Raw genomic sequence first — 19,214 nt, forward strand, 5'->3', positions numbered from 1 at the left:
TTCCAATAGAAGAACTGAATATACAGAGAGCTGAGTTGGCCAAGACTAAATGGTATTTTATATCTCAAACAACAGAAAGCCTCTACATGCACACAACACAGCACAAAACCATGCTAGGAATGAAACAAAACCAACCTTTCTGTTAGGCCCCGATGAGAGCTGCCTCAAAACAAATTAAAAAAAAAAAAAAAGAAAAAAGAAAAAAAAGAAAAAGGTTTCAAATAAGTGGCAACTAAAATTAGCTTTCATTAAGCTTTGATTCTGTTATTAAAAATGAAATAGAATGTAAGTGAAGTCAGTATATGAGCATAAAATAAAGAACTGCACTTTGGTCCACAAGCAATTAACTTGAAGTCTAATACTGATACGACAGCTGGCAAGAAACTTCCAGAAGACTCTCCAAAACTTCTGAAGTGCTACAAAAACCAAAAAATAAAACCTAAATCAACCCATCTGATTGAAATTAACATAAAATATAGCTATAGGCATGACTTAGCTTAGAATATGACTTACTTAGAATAAACGTAAGAAGCTTAAGGCACTACAAATGAAGTACAGCAGGGGCTATGCTTTGTCCAAAACAGCCTGTTTTAAATTGGGCTGAAATGGAACACAGGTACTCTGTATGTATGGGAGATTGGTAATCACAGCCTGAACCTCTGATTAATCAGCTGAGGCAAGTATGGGGTCAGCTGTGGGAGCACAGGTGAGAGTGATGTAGCTGTGCTCCCGGGAGGGGTGGAGCTTGACTCCATCCCCTCTGAGACCTCATTTAAGGGCTGACTCCCACTGGAGCAGTATCTCTTGGAGATCGCTCACCAGGGAGGACTGCCTCAGCTGCTTCAGTCAAGGCACCACCATTGGTGAGTTTTTCCTTTACTTATTCACTTATATACCTTCTGTACATTTTGTTTCCATCTGTACATTTAAAACCAATACATTTGGCGAGCCAGCCAGGAGCCTGCAAATATCGGAAAAAAAAAAATGTCTTTCCTATGGAATGTGTTTAGCTGGTTCAAGGGGGAGAAGATCACCCCCTTAGGGAAAATCCTCCCTGGACAAATACCAGGGTTTGAGGCGTCCCCATATTTTCAATTAGCGACGATTATCGAACAATGGGGGCCCTTACGGGTAACGGGCAATATGTCCCCTTACCATCTAACTGAATACTTTCAGGGGTTGCAAAAAGATATTTTGACAACCAAGGAAAGGCAAATGGCTGCATCCATGGCTGCTTGGCCTTTATTGAATGCTTTAAATCAGGCAGAGGTTAAATCAAATAAGATTGAACATGAAAATCAATTATTAAAAGCCCGCATTGAAAAATTGGAAGGCGAAATTAATCTATTAACGGGGAAAAATTCATCATTTTTTTCAAACACCCCCCAAATTAGATATATTACAATGGATGATAGTAGGGATCCTGAAACATCGGATCAAACTAAGGTCACTAAATCTGACCTAGAAGAGCCACTTAAGACGGACTTATTAGAAGTCCGTCCTATGGTAACTCAAAAAACAAAAAAAGTCCAGGAGCGACCAGCAGGGGTGCCTCCTGATCAATGGACCCCTGCTGACTCCTATTTACACGTAACAGCACGTCCATACACACCCACCGAACTTATGGATCTAGTACAGCGCTTCAGGCAAAGACCGAGGGAAAGTGTCCCAGCCTGGCTGCTACGATTATGGGACTCGGGAGCAGAAAGTGTAATAGTTAGCGGCCCCGAGGTATCTAAACTAGCAACAATAACAGTCCATCCTGCCCTGAGGCAGAGATTGTACTCAGGGTCCCAGTTCCCTGAAGAGAATCATTCAATCGTAGATTGGATAATGGCTGCCTGCCGTATGGTATGGTCAAATAAAACAGACATGCCAATACATACAGGAATGTGGTCTTCTATGGAAGACCTACAAAATTATATCCGGGAACTAGGCATGCGAGAGGCTGTCTATGAAGATGCATCTGTTAGTCCGGACATGGTGAAGTTTTCCGCAGGAATGAGGGACCTAATTTTACAGCAGGCTCCCTCACATATGTATGGAACATTAGTTTCTATATTGAATCCTTTAGTGGCCGCAGAGGCAGCAGTCCAGCATGCTGCCCAATTGGTAGCGGACCTGGGAGAAACTGAGCGCCTGAGAACCAAGCGCAATATTAGAGTAATTGAAGATTCTGAAGTTTTTCCAATAACCCGAGCCAGGAGATCGGCTCCACGAACCCCTCGGGCGGGACCCATTAGGGTGTCCCGAAAACAAATGTTTAATGATCTACTCCGAGCAGGTGTTCAATTTGCCAAAATTGATGGGCAGCCCAATCACGTTCTGCTTCAGTTGTGGAAACAGCTGAAGGATGAACAAAAATTTCAAAACCGCCCCAAAAGACCGGGGATAAGGCTTATAGAACGACGACCAACAACAGTTTGGAATCTAGAAGACTTTGTCGTGCCAAATAGGAAAAAGAGGCCACCTCAGGTGCCTCGGGTCACAGTACCAGAGGCATCAGAGGTAAAAGACTTGAATCTGGCCCAGTTTATGGCGTGATGAGGGACGTCAGTCACCCTAGGGCCTCTAGACGGGACCAGAGGCCCTATGTGGAATTGACAATATATTGGTCCCGAGAGAATGTGCAGAAGGTTATGGCCCTCGTTGATACTGGGGCGGAAACATCTATAATATATGGAGACCCAACAAAATTCAGAGGGAACAAAGTAATGATTGGAGGCTTTGGGGGACAGACCGTTCCAGTCACCCAAACTTGGGTAAAATTGGGGGTCGGGCGCCTCCCACCACGGGAGTACAAGGTATCTATTGCTCCAATTCCGGAGTACATATTGGGAATTGATATCTTGTGGGGTCTGGCTCTCCACACAACAGTGGGAGAGTTCCGGTTGCGGCAGAGATGCATTAGTATCCGGGCAATTCAGACAATATTGAGAGGCCATGCAAAACATGAGCCTATTTGTCTGCCCAAGCCACGTCGGATTACTAATGTAAAACAGTACAGACTCCCAGGTGGGCAGGATGAAATAACAAAAACAGTGCAGGAATTAGAAAAAGTGGGTATTATAAGGCCTGCACATAGCCCGTACAACTCCCCAATATGGCCAGTGCGAAAATCGGATGGAACATGGAGGATGACAGTGGATTACAGGGAATTAAATAAGGTCACGCCGCCCGTTCATGCAGCCGTACCCAATATTGCCTCCCTAATGGACACACTAAGTAGAGAAATTAAAACGTATCACTGTGTCCTAGACTTAGCGAATGCATTCTTCAGTATTCCGATTAGTGAAGAATCACAAGACCAGTTTGCATTCACATGGGAAGGCAGGCAGTGGACTTTTCAGGTTCTGCCGCAAGGGTACGTGCATTCACCTACTTTTTGTCATAATTTGGTGGCGCGTGATCTGGCTAAGTGGCAGAAGCCACATAATGTAAATTTATATCATTATATCGATGACCTCCTGTTAACATCCGATTCATTAGAGGCGGTGAGACAAGCAGCAGATTTATTGATAGCTTATCTGCAGAAGAGAGGGTGGGCTATAAACCCACAGAAGGTGCAAGGTCCGGGGCTATCTGTAAAATTCCTGGGAGTAATTTGGTCCGGAAAAACCAAAGTACTACCCAGTGCAGTAGTGGATAAAGTCCAAGCGTTCCCAGTCCCTACAACATCGAAACAGCTACAAGAGTTCTTAGGTATATTGGGGTATTGGCGCTCCTTTATACCTCACTTAGCTCAGTTGTTGAGGCCATTGTATAAGCTTACCAAGAAGGGTCAATCGTGGAACTGGGGGAAGGTAGAACAAGATGCTTTCCAACAGGCAAAGCTGGCAGTTAAACAAGCCCAGGCATTGGGTATATTTGATCCGACCCTCCCAGCTGAACTAGACGTTCATGTTACCCAGGATGGTTTTGGCTGGGGCCTGTGGCAACGCCAGAGTTCTGTTCGAACCCCCATTGGATTCTGGTCTCAGGTTTGGCACGGAGCAGAAGAAAGATACAGCATGATTGAAAAACAGTTATTGGCTGCCTATTCAGCGTTACAAGCGGTAGAGCCAATAACGCAAACAGCAGAGGTTATAGTTAAAACTACATTACCGATCCAGGGGTGGGTAAGAGATCTAACTCACCTTCCTAAGACAGGGGTGGCCCAAGCACAGACGGTAGCACGATGGGTTGCCTATCTAAGTCAAAGAAGCAGCCTGTCTTCGTCTCCACTCAAGGAGGAATTACAGAAGATCCTAGGCCCAGTGACATATCGCAGTGATACGCCGAAAGAACCAATGGTCGCTCCACCAGAGAAGAGCCCTGTTCAGGAAGGAAGATATCCTATTCCTGAAGATGCCTGGTATACGGATGGGTCCAGCAGAGGCAACCCGAGCAAGTGGCGAGCTATAGCATACCATCCCTCTACTGAGACAATCTGGTTTGATGAGGGGGATGGTCAGAGCAGCCAATGGGCAGAATTACGAGCCGTGTGGATGGTTATAACTAAAGAACCTGGTGATGGCATCCTGAACATCTGTACGGATAGTTGGGCCGTGTACCGGGGGCTTACTCTGTGGATTACGCAGTGGGCTACCCAGGAATGGACTATCCACGCCCGACCGATCTGGGGGAAAGACATGTGGGTAGACATTTGGAATACAGTCAAACACAGGACGGTATGTGTCTACCATGTCTCTGGTCATCAACCCCTGCAGTCACCAGGAAACGATGAAGCGGACACACTGGCCCGAGTTCGATGGATTGGGAATTCACAATCCGAAAATATTGCCCGATGGTTACATCAGAAGCTACGGCATGCTGGACAAAAGATAATGTGGGCAGCTGCTAAAGCATGGGGGCTGCCTGTACAGCTATCTGATATCGTCCAAGCATGTCAGGACTGTGACGCTTGCTCGAAGATGAGACCAAGACCGTTGCCTGAAACAACATCCCACATTGCTAGAGGATATAGTCCTCTTCAGAGATGGCAGGTTGATTACATTGGGCCCCTCCCTCGGTCTGAGGGGGCGAGATATGCCCTGACCTGCGTTGATACTGTAAGTGGACTGCTGCAAGCCTATCCCGTACCAAAGGCAAATCAAGCATATACAATTAAGGCACTCACTAAACTGATGTCTGCATATGGGACACCTCAAGTCATCGAGAGCGACCAAGGGACTCACTTTACTGGAGCGATGATACAGCGCTGGGCAGAAGAGAACAACATTGAATGGCGATTCCATCTGCCATATAATCCAACAGGGGCAGGCCTTATTGAACGCTACAATGGTATTCTTAAGGCTGCCCTGAAGACAGACTCCCAGTCCCTGCAGGGGTGGACAAAAAGATTATACGAAACCCTGCGGGACTTGAACGAAAGACCTCGGGATGGCAGACCCAGTGCTTTGAAAATGTTACACACTATATGGGCCTCCCCTCTTAGGATTCAAATTACAGGTGCTGATAATGAGGTAAAACCGCAGGTTGGTAATGACAATAATCTTCTGCTCCCTGCCCCTGAGAATCTAAAACCAGGAATCCATAAGATAAATTGGCCCTGGAAGGTGCAAGTAGGACCCAAGTGGTGTGGCCTACTTGCACCTTGGGGGAGACTATTGGAGGTGGGAGGTTCAGTTACCCCCTCGGTGATAGGTACATGGCCTACTGACATCGTGGTCAATACTCCGGTCTTTATTGCTAAAGGGACACCCATCATGTCCCTATGGCAGATCAGGACTCCTCCTCTGGTGCCAGATATAGTTATACAGCCACAGATATCTGGCCAGAGGGTATGGTATCGGAGGCCGGGACATAATCCAGTGCGAGCAGAAGTATTGACCCAAGACAAGAATACGGCCTGTATCTTGCCCTGGAGGGCAGACCTTCCTCTTCTGGTACCCTTGAAACATCTGTATTACTCTCCCTAAGATTCTAAGCCTCTAGGACCATCAGAGAACAATTTGTGTGGACTGATGAAACGCAAATGGACCTGCACCTCGAGATGGCTTGTCTCCAGTAACATCTATCAAGCACTGGCCCACGGAAGATCGTGAATACCCATCCAATCATCATTTGAATAACATCAGCATTCGGTGCGACGGGAAATTGTATCAGCGTCGCGTTGGGTCTCTGTGATAAGGGAAAACTCACCTAATCATTGGTTCACGCTGTGAAGGGGTGGAGTGTATGGGAGATTGGTAATCACAGCCTGAACCTCTGATTAATCAGCTGAGGCAAGTATGGGGTCAGCTGTGGGAGCACAGGTGAGAGTGATGTAGCTGTGCTCCCGGGAGGGGTGGAGCTTGACTCCATCCCCTCTGAGACCTCATTTAAGGGCTGACTCCCACTGGAGCAGTATCTCTTGGAGATCGCTCACCAGGGAGGACTGCCTCAGCTGCTTCAGTCAAGGCACCACCATTGGTGAGTTTTTCCTTTACTTATTCACTTATATACCTTCTGTACATTTTGTTTCCATCTGTACATTTAAAACCAATACATCTGTATAATACAGAGTGTCAGACCTACTAAGATTACAAGCCAGTTTCCACACGGTAGTGAAGTTGTACACAAAAATATAAATACCACAAACAGCACCAAATCAATTTCATTTACTGACTACTGAACAACTGTTGGCATCTCCTTTGGAGTACGTTAGTTAACTTAGCCACCCTATTCATTTGTAACCAGTATTTTTACTGATTACATGCCGATGTGTGAATTTGGCTGACAGCACAGAAGGAAAAAGAAAATCAGGACTTACTCACCAAGGAAGAATCCCTGTGACACCACATTCCATCCTATAAAGGAAGTGAAAGTGCTCTTCCCTTCGGTCTGATTTACAAGAAAGAAAGAAAGAGAAGGTTGTAATGTTGCTACACTAGGCACTGTTATGGAAAGGAGATAGGAATATTTGATCTGAGAGATTACTACAGAAAATACTGACTGCACCTGCCCTTTTTGGTTGGTAGAAAGTCACAGGTATCGCCGCAGAGGCGCGTTACTTCACCATGAGCTTAAGCAGACAGTAGGAATTTTAGGTACGTAACAGCTAAGACTAGCCCTTAAAAACATCAGGCTTGGGACTATGTGCAACACAGGTTACATTTCTTAATGAACTACATCTATAATGAGAATGCCAGAGTGGTTCTTTTTTTCCTGAGATATTTTCTTCCTGCAATTTCTTTCTCAAAGTAATGCTGCTTTCATTTATTTCCTACCGAAATCTGTGGTTCCCTACTGTACATCTATGGTTTCACAGGAGGGCAGTGGGAAATTAAGAGGTATGTGTAGTATAACAAGTGACATGACTGCTGACTGAACCTGAATTCAATTCTTTCTGGGAGAAGGGAGAACAGTAAAAGAAAACAGGACATGTATTTATGATCTACAACTCCACTTCAATATGGAAGACAAGTAAAGACCTTCCCAATCATTCTTCGTGTAAGAAGAATCATATGCAGCTTCTGTATTTTCTTGAGAAAGACAGCATTTGCAATAAATCTCACCTTCCTTTGCAAAAGTCCTTACTTATTTGATGGGTAAGATGTAAAAACATCCTTGTGTAATTTATTGGGAGTTTTCCTAAACATGGCCTTCCTATCAGCATATTTTTTATGTAACACAGAAGAGCGTTTCCATCTTCCCACAAAAGGTTTTTCTGTCATGCAATGTATTTTAAAAAACAACATAAAAGTAAACTCCATAAACTCCATTGAGGTGTTTCAAAATGAGCAAAGATATCAACCTGCCCAGAACATCTGGGTGTGAGGCATTAAAACGAAGGCTGAATTGTAAAAAGAAACCACAGCTTTCAACCACAGGTACAGTTATTTTAGAAACCTGTTGAAGATTGTATCTGAAAAGACCACCACCAGGTTCGCCTCTCGCTCTGTCTTAGATTGATTGCTCCAAAAAAGCACATGCTTTTAAGTTGTCAGAAAGTATTTCAATCAAATGAAATTTGCTTTTTAAGATTCAAAAAATCATAGTTTGAGTATTTTCTCACTATTTAGAATACTGAATGGCTTTTGTTTTGTAATTTAAAACTGCTGCTCTTGCAGTTTATTTTTGTTAGGTGTTACTTTTTAAAGAGCACCCCCTCCTTTAAGGAGCTCAGGAGTTTTCACCTGCCAAAACCACCACAATCTGATGATTCAGCCACTGCCAGCTGGACCACAATGATTTAACCAGCAGCTTATAGTTAATTTAATGACAGAATCTTGGATTCTCCTCATTGAAGTTTTCAGATGTTTTGAGTCTTTAAAATAGCTATACTAGCACCAGTATAGCTCTGAAAATACACAAAACTAAATCTACTCAAAAGACCAAGGGATTTAGCAGTCAAATGGAACCAACTTGCAGGGTCTAGGCAGATAAAGGAGAAACTTCTTCAAGATTCATTTACTCTGTTCTCTTAGCTTTCTTAAATGGAAGATTAAAATGCATAGGAAGCTACAGAGCGTGCCCCCTACACTTAAGTCCTGTACATATCCCTATAGAGAGGAATTAACACATCTTAATTAGAACATATTTTCATTGTTTTGAAGAAGTGAAAGGGTAATATAATCTTTATCTACACTGTTACAAGAAAACAGAAAGGTTGAAGAGTAAAGAGGAAGGCTGACAGAACACTCACTGGCCAGTCACTTCACTAAGATGTTGAGAAAATAGTCAAGATGAAGGGAGGAGCACTTTTATTTACTACACAGAATGGAATATGATGTGGCAGGTTCAAAAACAACTAATCACACATATTTGTGAGGATAAATATGTTAAAAGATAACCAGCCACCTGCTTCAAGTACCTGTTGTAATTATACAAGCATTTTACCTACTGAGTTCAATTTACACACACAGAAAAATTCCTGAGCTAGAAAAGCAAAAGAAATAATCTCAGTTTTAACATCAACAAAATCAAATCAGAACGACTAGAAAGAAAGAAAAACAAACAAAAAACAAAATGCATACTCTGAGTATTTGGAAATGGACAATTCTACTATCTGAAAGTTCCATTACATACTATAAATCAAGTGTGAACTATTCAATAAAAAACATATTTAATATATTAATGACTTCAACAAAGCCTCAGTAAGTCAAGAGATTTTAAAGAAAGAAATACCATTAACATTTGAAGAAACTGACACAAAAGAAAATGTTTCAGGAATTCCTGCCATAATCAAACCTTCTTTCAAGAACATCTCAGTCTCACTGAATCTTACCTGATACCGTTTTAAAGTTAACACATTCAAGTTGAATTGATCAGGCTGCATCCTACCCTGCCTTTCGCACTAAGAATGTAGTTAGGCAAGAAGACTCAATTTTAACACTGCAGGTGTGTGTGGTCTTCTGATCGTTGCTTTGTTGGGACACTGACTTACAGTCCAAGCCAGCAACTGGTCTTTCAATTTTTTAATTACCAATTCAGAAGAGCAGAAAATTCATTTGTCAAAAGCAAGACTAGTTTTATAAATAACAACTATTAAGTTTAAAAACAGTAATAAATAATAATAATAATAATAATAAATAGTATGTTAAAATCCATTACATTTACCAGAATTTTAGTATTTTGGCAGTAGCATTCATACAGTAATATACAAATAGGCACATCATTTGATATGAAACTGGACAGCAGTTTACATTGCTAGGAAAATCTTGACAATTTTAGTATGAGATTCAGCACAAAATTAACAGCAGAACGCAATATTAGAGACTGCCACCTAGCGTCTGTTTTAAGCAGTACCCAAGAACAAACATTTCGACTCAGAACAATAGCTTTTAATGCAGTAAGATGTGATTTCTTTCTAATCAGAAGACACATTCTAAACTGTGCATCTAAAAGCACTTCACAGCTGGAAGAGTATCAATAACGGAAATGCAATCAATTTGATCAAAATAAAGAATCGGCAGCCATAAATCAACTTATAGCATGGGGAAATCCACAATGTCAACTATAAAGCCCTGATTTATTCAAAGAAAAATTATGACACCAATAGAAAGACTCCCATACTTTTAGGTTACACTTGTATAACTTTTGTCATAAAGTCTACTTTAAGTACCAACTTTTATCATGCAAATTAATTCTGTTCCATTATTTTTTAAATTCCTGTTCCAAGAAGGTAAGACACAAATTTCACAAATTAACGACCTTCTTAGCACTGATCTAAGCAAAAAAAACAAACCCAGATTCCTAAAGTTTAACATATTCTAAATGCTCGTCCCATCCCACTTGCTCTCCAAGATTCTTAAGGAATAAAAGAAAGCTATTTTATACACAGACCCCTTGGGAAAAGGTTACTGTGAAAAGAAGGAAGACTCTTGTAAAAATCAAAACTTGTTTCAGTATCAAAGTCTGTCAAACACAAGGGCCAAGTCATTAACTCAAAGCCAAACAAATGATAAAATACTGTTCAAACAGATATTAGAAGCACAAAACTACAGGGGGTACGTTCTTTACTAACCCAAACTTGCTTAGGAGGCATTGTTATCAAACTACCTGAAGGGAACAATGAGCACTGGTGACTGATGGCAAAGCTTAAGAGGTACTTCAAGGGCACTGTTAATTTAGCTAGGTTAGAGCAGAACTACTTCATAGTGGAAGAAATCATTAGTAGTTTAAACAGCCCTGGAAGGCCATGGAATTAACCACTCAAATAAACAGAAACATTATTTATGTGTATCAACATCTTTCTCTTGAAACAACTTACCGTAATCCATAGCAAGGCAAAGTGATGAACCGGAACATTGCCAGAAAAACTCTCAAAGGAAGCAGGGTGAATATATACAGAAAAGCATCCAGGCACAAAAAGATTCCAAAAAACATCAACTAAATTATAAAAACAAAACAGATGTTAGTAGTTTATACTGAGTTACAAAAAAATTTATACAGAATCACACTGTGTACGAAAAATGCACTTAAGTGTTACTTCAATTAACCAAACAAGCACAACACTACACATGCTCAGAAGACTTTCATCAAAAATTCTGCTCCACGAGGCCCTAAACAAAAACCTATACAGATAACCAGAGTCCACTAATCACATTTAGATGTTGCTGCAGCTCATTTTCCAACAGTGACGTTCTTTGAAGTTTACAGAAGTTAATGTTTTAACCTCAGGACAAAAAAAAAAACCAACAACCAACAAACCTCTAGAGCTGTATACATGTATAAAACCATCTGCCATATACCTGTATTCTGATATTCCCCCCCCCCCCCCCCCCCTCTAAAAAACAATTTTTACCTTGTCAGTTCTCTATCACACACCTAATTACAGCTGGAGGGATAGGCACTATCCCTTCTTTCATATGAAGAAGAATATAAAATATGAAGAGGTAAATTTACATACTTGCACTCAGCTAAAGTGCTTCCTCAATATATAAAAGCAGTTAAAGCCATTTAATTATGGACAGAGGCCAACTTATTCTACGATAACTAAACTAGACCTAAATTCTGTAGTTAAAAAGCTGTTATATACCTAATTCTCCCTGGATGTTCCTTCCTCTTTTTGTTATTTTCTCCCCACTTTGTGAATCTAAGTTTTTTCTAAATGGGACTCTGAGCACCCCCTATTTTCCTTAATTCTACCTAAATATTAAGCCCTACTGTGTTGGCATTATTAGTATATGTAAAAAAAAAATAAAAAAATAAAGCATATCTAATAAATGTACATTAAAGAATATCAAGTATTCACCTAATATCAGAGGATAAATCTTATTCCAGTTTATTCTCACTCTACCTGATTATGATTTACATTCCTACTCCACAATTACATTGTCAGGTAGTAAACAATACAAGTCACTAAGTCTTCCTTTCCTACTGTCCTACATGCTTCCTTTAAATTAAGCAGACTTTTAAATCAATTGAGTGACTCCTACAATAGCTGGTCTGCACATCATTCAGTTTGCTTTCCAGCTGCTTGCCCGCATACTTTTTCATTTTTTTCAGTATTATTCAATTTGTTATAGCTAGAATGTGAGCTACCTTGGACTAAGCCCAAGCAAAGAACAAATTTATTTCATAATCTCTCACTGTTAAAAGACATCCATCACTCTTTAAATCTACATGCTTATTGCTTAGTTTCATATTCTTCCACTGACAATCAAAACAGACAATAACGTCTAATTTACTGTGCAAAAAACTCATTAATTTCACTACTTAGAACATCAACCTTATTTATACAAGACTGTTGGCCCTTGCTTGTTCTTATATGTTAACAATTTTTATTGGAAACATATGGTGATGATCCTTCAGAATAATTTCTGTGGCTTGGAGACTGCACATAGTAGCCGCCACAATTACAATGGAGATGGATCTAATTCAGTAAAACCAGGTGTCATCATGGACCAAGGATAAATTTAATGATACTCGAGGGCTATCAAAGGCACGGACAACAGAAGCCAGACTCTTCCTTCACTGCTCTGAGAACTTTCTACTACTACTTCAAGCTACTCAGCTACCCTCCATTCCTCATGTGGGTTCTGAATTAGCGAGAACACAGGCTAAGCAGTCCACCATCTTAGCATGAAACGTGAAGCATTCACTGTCAAATTATGAGCTAATTTAAATCTCGGAATGGTTCAGTAACCACCAAAGTCCATGAAAAATAAACTGTGTAAGGTGAGGGAGAGAGGTAGGAAGAGTCATGGAGCCATACTCCTACTTCAACACAGCTTACTGATAATCAGATCAGGTTTACCATACAACTTTGTACCTAGAGGTTTTGAGAAATTTAACGGCATTACTCCTGAGTAACACAGTTAATAATGCAGTACAATGCAGTTATAGAACAGCCTAGATATCTTTATTAACCATGTTGCTTTATACCTCATCCCCTGAGCATATTCCGGCTGTCTCTCAGATCTTACATCCTCTCCTAGAGGGTTTCAAAACGGGTGAGAACAAAACTCTTCTATATCAGAGCACTAAAACTGGCCCACTGCAGGGTGAGAATTATATTTAGGTGTACAGAAAGGAAGTGGCAGGAAGGCATCTATGGGAATGACCACAGCACTTGGATAGCAGGGAAAGGAAAGGGAGGTGAGGTAGAGTGGCCAGAAGCAAAACAGATGGCTGTGGAAGTCAAAAACCTTAGACAAACTCAACCATCACCGTATTTTCAAACTGAAAAATTAACTAAAACAATTATGTTGTATTTTGATAAAAATTTACATTTTACAGTAAAATTTTGTATTTTGATTAACTATTCCTTGAAGGACCAGAGATATCTTTGTATTTGAATTAATCCAAATATCAAGCTAGTTATGTCTGGTTTTGTTAACAACACTGAATTGCTCTGAATTAAAAACACAAAGTTAATCAATGAAGATTTTTACCTTACTTTTTTGAGTGAAAAATATTCAAAAATAAACATTCCTTTAAATAACTTATTGCAGTAGATTTAATCTTTAACTTTAAAGAAATATTTTAAAGTACTTCACCTTTTCCAGTTCTTTTGGTATCCGCATGCATGTGTATACTCTTTCTCTCCGCTCTGTGTACTTTGCTTCATTGTGTTCAAGGAAGTAACCTCTTGTTAGCTCAGCACTGATGAATCTCAGCAATGAAAGATCTACATTCAAGGACATACACAAGCAGAAAACACTTCAGGTACTGACTGAGTGATAAAACTGCTATGCTTTTGTTACTTGCTATGTGTTTCAGTTCCATCGCATCTAACATGGTACTTTTCTGCTAGTAGCAACCAGAAGGTCAGATAACTTCATAAGGAAGGAGCTAATAAGACTTGAGTCCTTCTCTTTCCCATTCCCATCACTTCTCAACAAGAAAAATAAGCTACTTTTCCCAGACAATCATTTTCATCAGACATCCTACTTCCCCAAAAGATTACTAAAAAAAGTCATGCTGAATGCTAATGGATCTAACCCTTACCACACTGACTCCTCCTAGATTTATTTACTCTCTCTCTGCGTTGCCCTTGTGAGGCCCCAGCTGGAGTAATGCAGCTACTGCATCCAGGCCTGGGGCTCCCAGCACAAGAAAGATGCAGAGCTGCTGGAGGAGAGCCACTATGATGATCAGAAGGCTGGAGCACCTCTCCTATGAAGAAAGGTTGAGGAAGTTGAGCTTGTTCAGCCTGGAGAAAAGACTCCAAAATGGGAGACACCTCACTTCAGCCATCCAGTACTTGAAGGCAGCTTATAAACAGGAGAGAGACGAACTTTTTACACGGGCAGATAACAAAATATAGAAAATATAGAGATATACATAATATTAAAATATATTCTATATATATTAATAATATATATAAATATATTTAATACATATATAGAATATATTTTAATATTATGTATATCTATATAAATATAGCAGATAGACAGAAAAGTTTAAAAAAAAAAGGGAAATTCAAGGTCAGATGTAAGGAAAACATTCCTTACTTAGAGGGTAGTGAGGCACTGAAGCAGGATGCCCAGAGAACCTATGAGTGTCCCATTCTTGCAGATGTTCAAGCCCTGGTTGGAAGGGGCCCTGAGCTGGTGGGTGCCAACCCTGCCCATGGCAGGGGTGTGGAACAGGATAGGCTTTAAGATCTCTTCCAGCCCAAGCTATTCTGTGATTCTATGACATACAGGCCTTCTATACTCAAGCCATGTGGCCTTAGAAGAGCCTTTGTGCAGAATAGTTTTTCCAAAGGAAATATACAGCATAAACATAAGAACAGAAGCTATGAGCACAAGGAAGTTGAGCTTATGATTCCATGCTCATCAACAAGGTCTGCGATCACCACCTCCCCTCTGAAACACTTCAGAAGTGACAGCACACTCAGTACGGTTCAGTATGTCTGGTAACTACTGACACTTAAAAACAGATGCTCCCAGCAACAGCACAACATGCAAAAGATACAAATCACCTATCTAGACAGACAGGCGAGAAGCTACAGTGCATTCACCATGGGACAAGAACACGCTCTCTAGTAGAAGATCCAGATTGCAGTGAGTTTCAGTAACAACTGGGGAGGTCTTGCATGGTGCAGTGCCCCACATTTGCAGGGAGGATGGTGAAAAGATCAGGTTCTTAGTAAGATAGCCTTTATAATAACAGTTGCTGAGGTAGGAATACAAGTAGAGGTAGTGCATGTGAATAGTCTGCTCCAAACTGTCAGACAGTGGCTTCCCAAAATGGATCTCACTGAACATGACAGCCATCAGCTGCATGAAACACTAGCCAAAAAATTACAAAGAGTTTTGAGGCAGAGAGGAATAAGAGCAGCTGTAAAAGCAGGTTGGCTTGGGTCCTATGCTGCCTTGGGTAGTGAGCGCACGTATCTGCATGGAATTAGAACCACTGAGGATTACAAACATTTTGAAGTCTGTAGTGGTATTTTAACATAAGTCATGATTGGAAAGATCTCTTAACAATATACTTTTGTTTTCAACCATGTGAACCTAACCATTTCACCCTGTAAGGATCTGTTTAGATAGTAGATTTGACAATTTGTATACAACTGATCCACTTCTAGTAGACTACAGCCACTGTAACCCTCCAGGTGTTTGTTTTAAGATTACTAAACACCATGTAGTTTAATGAGTAGTGAAAACTAATATTGACATTTAAAGTCTCAACCAAAGTTCATTCCAGTAAAAATAACGGCAGAAGTTCAAACCTAAAACCTCAAAACTAAATGAAGGTTCAGATCTCTTGCAAACTTGTTCCCTCAAGCTCTCTTCTGTAATATTACTTTTAAACAAGAATTGGGAAACAAACCCAAAACGTTCACAAAATATAACTTGTATATCCTCACCCAAGCTTAACTACTCTGGTAAGTGCCAAGGTATATTTTCTCACACTAAAGGTAACCAACCTTCTGTAACTTAAAGGTAACGCATCTCAAACAACTGAAGCTTCCTACATAGTATTTGCATACAGGCAGCCATCACGGAGTAGCTCCGGAGCTGTTTGTTCCCACTTCCCATCACCTCACACCAACTGGTTCATGGCCCTATTGTTGAAATCCAAATGATTTTAGCCTTCCTCCACCTGGCCACACCCCAGGAACTTCTCGTGCCCGCAGTTATCAATATACGAGCTCCAGACTATGCCTGCCAAACAACCCCTCCAGCAGTGGGGCACACTGAACTACGCTTTTACAGCAACCTCCTTCCTGAGCACCCAGCTTCAGCCCTGCTTCTGTGCCAACACAGCAGTGAAATACATCAGCAGCTGACCCTGTAGGAAACAAACAGCAAGCAAGTGAACAGGATGAGACATCAAAGCAGCCCAGAGCAATTAAGCACCTGAAAAAATGGCTTAATTCTGCTACCAAAGCACCATTTCTTTTAAAATGAAGGAAATGTCCCAACTCCTCCTTCAAGTTCCTTAATGTTTCTCTCTGTTAATGAAGAAAAGTTACAGACCATAGCTTAAGTTTAATAGATGGAGCAGTCTTCAAGTATTCTCATTCACCGCCCCACCTCGGGACAGAAAGCACAAGGATCTTCAAAACAACAAAGCCCATAGTTACTTCCTCAAGGTGCGAAGATAATGATTTACCCAGGTTACACTTCAATGCGCAGCAACACAAAGGATAACCATTAACCAGAAACTGACGGGAAAACTTGTGCAGATGCAAAATGCTCTGCAGCTCAAAAACTTCCTGTTGAATAACAATCAGAACAGTCATCCCAAGCATAACTGTTTCAGGTACTCACTTCATTCTGAAGCACACAATTCTTCCATAAACATGCAAACCACTCAAAATTAAAGTACTGTGATATACAGTTAAATTATTTCCTTCTGCTCCAGACAAGTTAACTGTACACTACTTGTCCTGTTTCACCATCCTACTTCTACTATAAGACACACTGCCACCAGCAAAGACAAATGACAATGAAACCCATTTTATTATGTTTTCTTAAAGAAAGAGAGAGCACCAATGACTTTCGACCTTTTTTCCTTCTCCTATTTATGGTCAATTGCTGGAAGGCAGTTTTTTCCACCTTGCATACTGATTTCTTTGCTTTAAGAAGTTCCCTGTTCAGCTATCTTTCAGGCACAGAGATGTGCATTCAACTGTTATTGTCCCATCACAAAGCAATTTGTCAGCACTGTTATCAATTCCTTACAACTATGGAAGCTGCAGCAGTTTCAGTAACACCACAGAAGTGCCATCAGTGATGTTGCAAGTCTTAGGAAATCAATGACATAACACCAGTCAAACTTAGAGGGAAAGTGTTTGACTGTTAGTAAATACTTTAACTGTTTTCTCCCTTTTCTGTCTGGTACAACCCATAGCAACACATTCAAGCCAACGCTGCAGCAGCCAGCCTGAAAACTTGAGCACCTTTCACACTTTCAGCAAAGCACAACTGAAACTATGGCGCTAATAAAGTTCTTGATCAACTTGCCAAGACTAAATTAATCATACCACGTTATGAGGCAGTTTTTAATGTCTGTGGGCTGGATTTCCAGGCTGACTCAGTGGACTCCTGAAACACAGCACTGTCAACTTCATCAAAGATACAGATGATAGCAAAGCCCACCACACTTTCTTTTGTTATTCTTCCTTATAAAGTCCTTAGCTGGGAAACTACACTTAGTGAGCTCTAAACTCTACACGCCATTTCACGGCTTTGACAGCACTGCTCCATCCAGCAGTGAAGGCAAGAAGCGTTACACTCAGTTAGCAACTTCAACAAGAACCGCTCAGCCACAGAGTGCCTCTCGTATGGGAGGCAGAAAGTTACAGCACCCGGCGCAGCTCAGAACACAGGTGCAAACACCAACCTCCTACAACCCTCCTTTAGCAGCCTGCAGCTTTAACCGCCTGACTTTTAGCCTCAGAACGCAACACCACCGCAAACAGCCTCATCGCTCACAAACAGCCCCAAAGCTGTCAGCGGCCGCGCTGCGTCAGACTTCACCGCTCTCTGCCCGCTTCCCAACGCGCCCAAAGCGGATGCTCAGCCGGCCGAGCGCGGTGCTCCGTGCACAGTGCCGGGAGCGGAGCCCTCTGCGCACTTTTTGAAGTCTCTTTCTCTCCCAAGTTCCTCAGCCGCCTCCTCGCCCCGTCAGCCCAGGCCGCTCCGCTCACAGCCCGCCGCTCGTTCGCCCCGCAGGCACGACCCGGCCCGGCACCCGCTATGGAGCGCGTCCCGCAGGGGTCGGCCCAGCCCGGGGATCCTCCGCCCGCCCCGCCGCGCTCCTCACCCGAGAGGCCCCGCTTCTTCTTCCTTCCCCGGTCGCTCTCGTAGAACCCCAGCGTCTCCGTTCGCTGCTGCGGCGACGGCTGCCCCGGGCCGGCGGGAGGCGGCCGCAGCTCGCTGCTTCCCCACAGAGTTTTCGGCTCCCCGCGGCAGCCGTCCTGCTGCAGCTGCTCCGGGCTGCCGCCGCAGCGCCGCCCTTCCCCGACACCGCCCGGCGCGGCAGCGTCGCTAACGCCGGCCATGTTCGCGTTCCGCTCCGCGCCCGCCGCCCCCGAGCCGCGCGCCGCGCCGCGCCCCTGGCCGTGACTCATCACCGCGCGACAGCGGCGCCGCTCGGCCCGGCCGCCGCTCCTGCACTGAGCGCGGGGCGGGGACGGAGACGGAGCGGCGCCATCTTGCGCGGCGTTAACCGCTTGTGTGCCGGCTGCCCGGCGTTCGGCTCGCAGCATCGCGGAGCCTTCCTGCGTTCTACGGGACCCTCGCGCTTACTGTGGTTTTGTAGCTATTGCGATGTGCAAATAAAGGTGTTTGTCTGAGGGAACTGAGCTGGCGGGTCCGCTGCTGTTGGCCCGAGGAGCGTGCGCGTAAAGGTCGCACCGGCTCTGGAGTTCAAATCAAGTGCAAATAGCGCTATTAATCTGCGCCGCACCGCTCAAATAAAGCCATGGATAGAGAAGGAGTGTGAGAGGTGAATTATTAACTGTAAAGCCAACAGGATTTCAATGACATGCGGTACACACTGAGCACCTGAGGTCAGCGGACCGCTGCCTGTTTGTGCAGCTGAAGGGAGCTGCTGCCCATGAGCCAAGCTGTGCGACCCACCTGCACACCATCAGCTCCCGCAGGGCCGTCGGTGATCTGGGTGGTCGCAAAGGCCAACACACCCAGCCCGCCCCAAACCACCCCTGAAGTCTTGCGGCTCATTCTTGCCGAGGCTGGAAAAGTGTTTAGTTAGTTGTATGCTACAGCTGGCCCTATTAATGAAAAGTAACTCTTCCAGACTCACAGATGTTTGCGATTCTTAGGAGAAAACACATGAAGAGTTGCACAAAGAAATGACAGAGT

At 42.7% G+C, this 19,214-nt stretch overlaps 1 protein-coding gene across 3 annotated transcripts in view; it reads right to left on the bottom strand.

Moving 5' to 3' along the window:
• TAPT1 (transmembrane anterior posterior transformation 1) overlaps positions 1–18,564 on the bottom strand; it is a 42,253-nt gene extending 23,689 nt beyond the window's left edge. The window contains exons 1-5 of one of the 3 annotated variants that reach the window (XM_072335079.1): positions 18,154–18,234; positions 13,428–13,558; positions 10,697–10,815; positions 6,759–6,825; positions 136–159 (exon numbers count right to left, since the gene is read on the bottom strand). In XM_072335079.1, coding sequence (XP_072191180.1) covers positions 136–159; positions 6,759–6,825; positions 10,697–10,706 — 101 coding nt within the window. In that variant the 5' untranslated portion in view covers positions 10,707–10,815; positions 13,428–13,558; positions 18,154–18,234. Of the gene's footprint in view, positions 1–135; positions 160–6,758; positions 6,826–10,696; positions 10,816–13,427; positions 13,559–18,153 lie in introns of all 3 variants that reach the window. The other 2 variants (XM_072335078.1, XM_072335077.1) reach the window with 2 other exon arrangements.
• Between the last annotated feature and the right edge of the window lie 650 nt (positions 18,565–19,214).

Source organism: Excalfactoria chinensis, chromosome 4 (genome assembly GCF_039878825.1).
Source record: "Excalfactoria chinensis isolate bCotChi1 chromosome 4, bCotChi1.hap2, whole genome shotgun sequence".
Lineage (NCBI taxonomy): Eukaryota > Metazoa > Chordata > Aves > Galliformes > Phasianidae > Excalfactoria > Excalfactoria chinensis.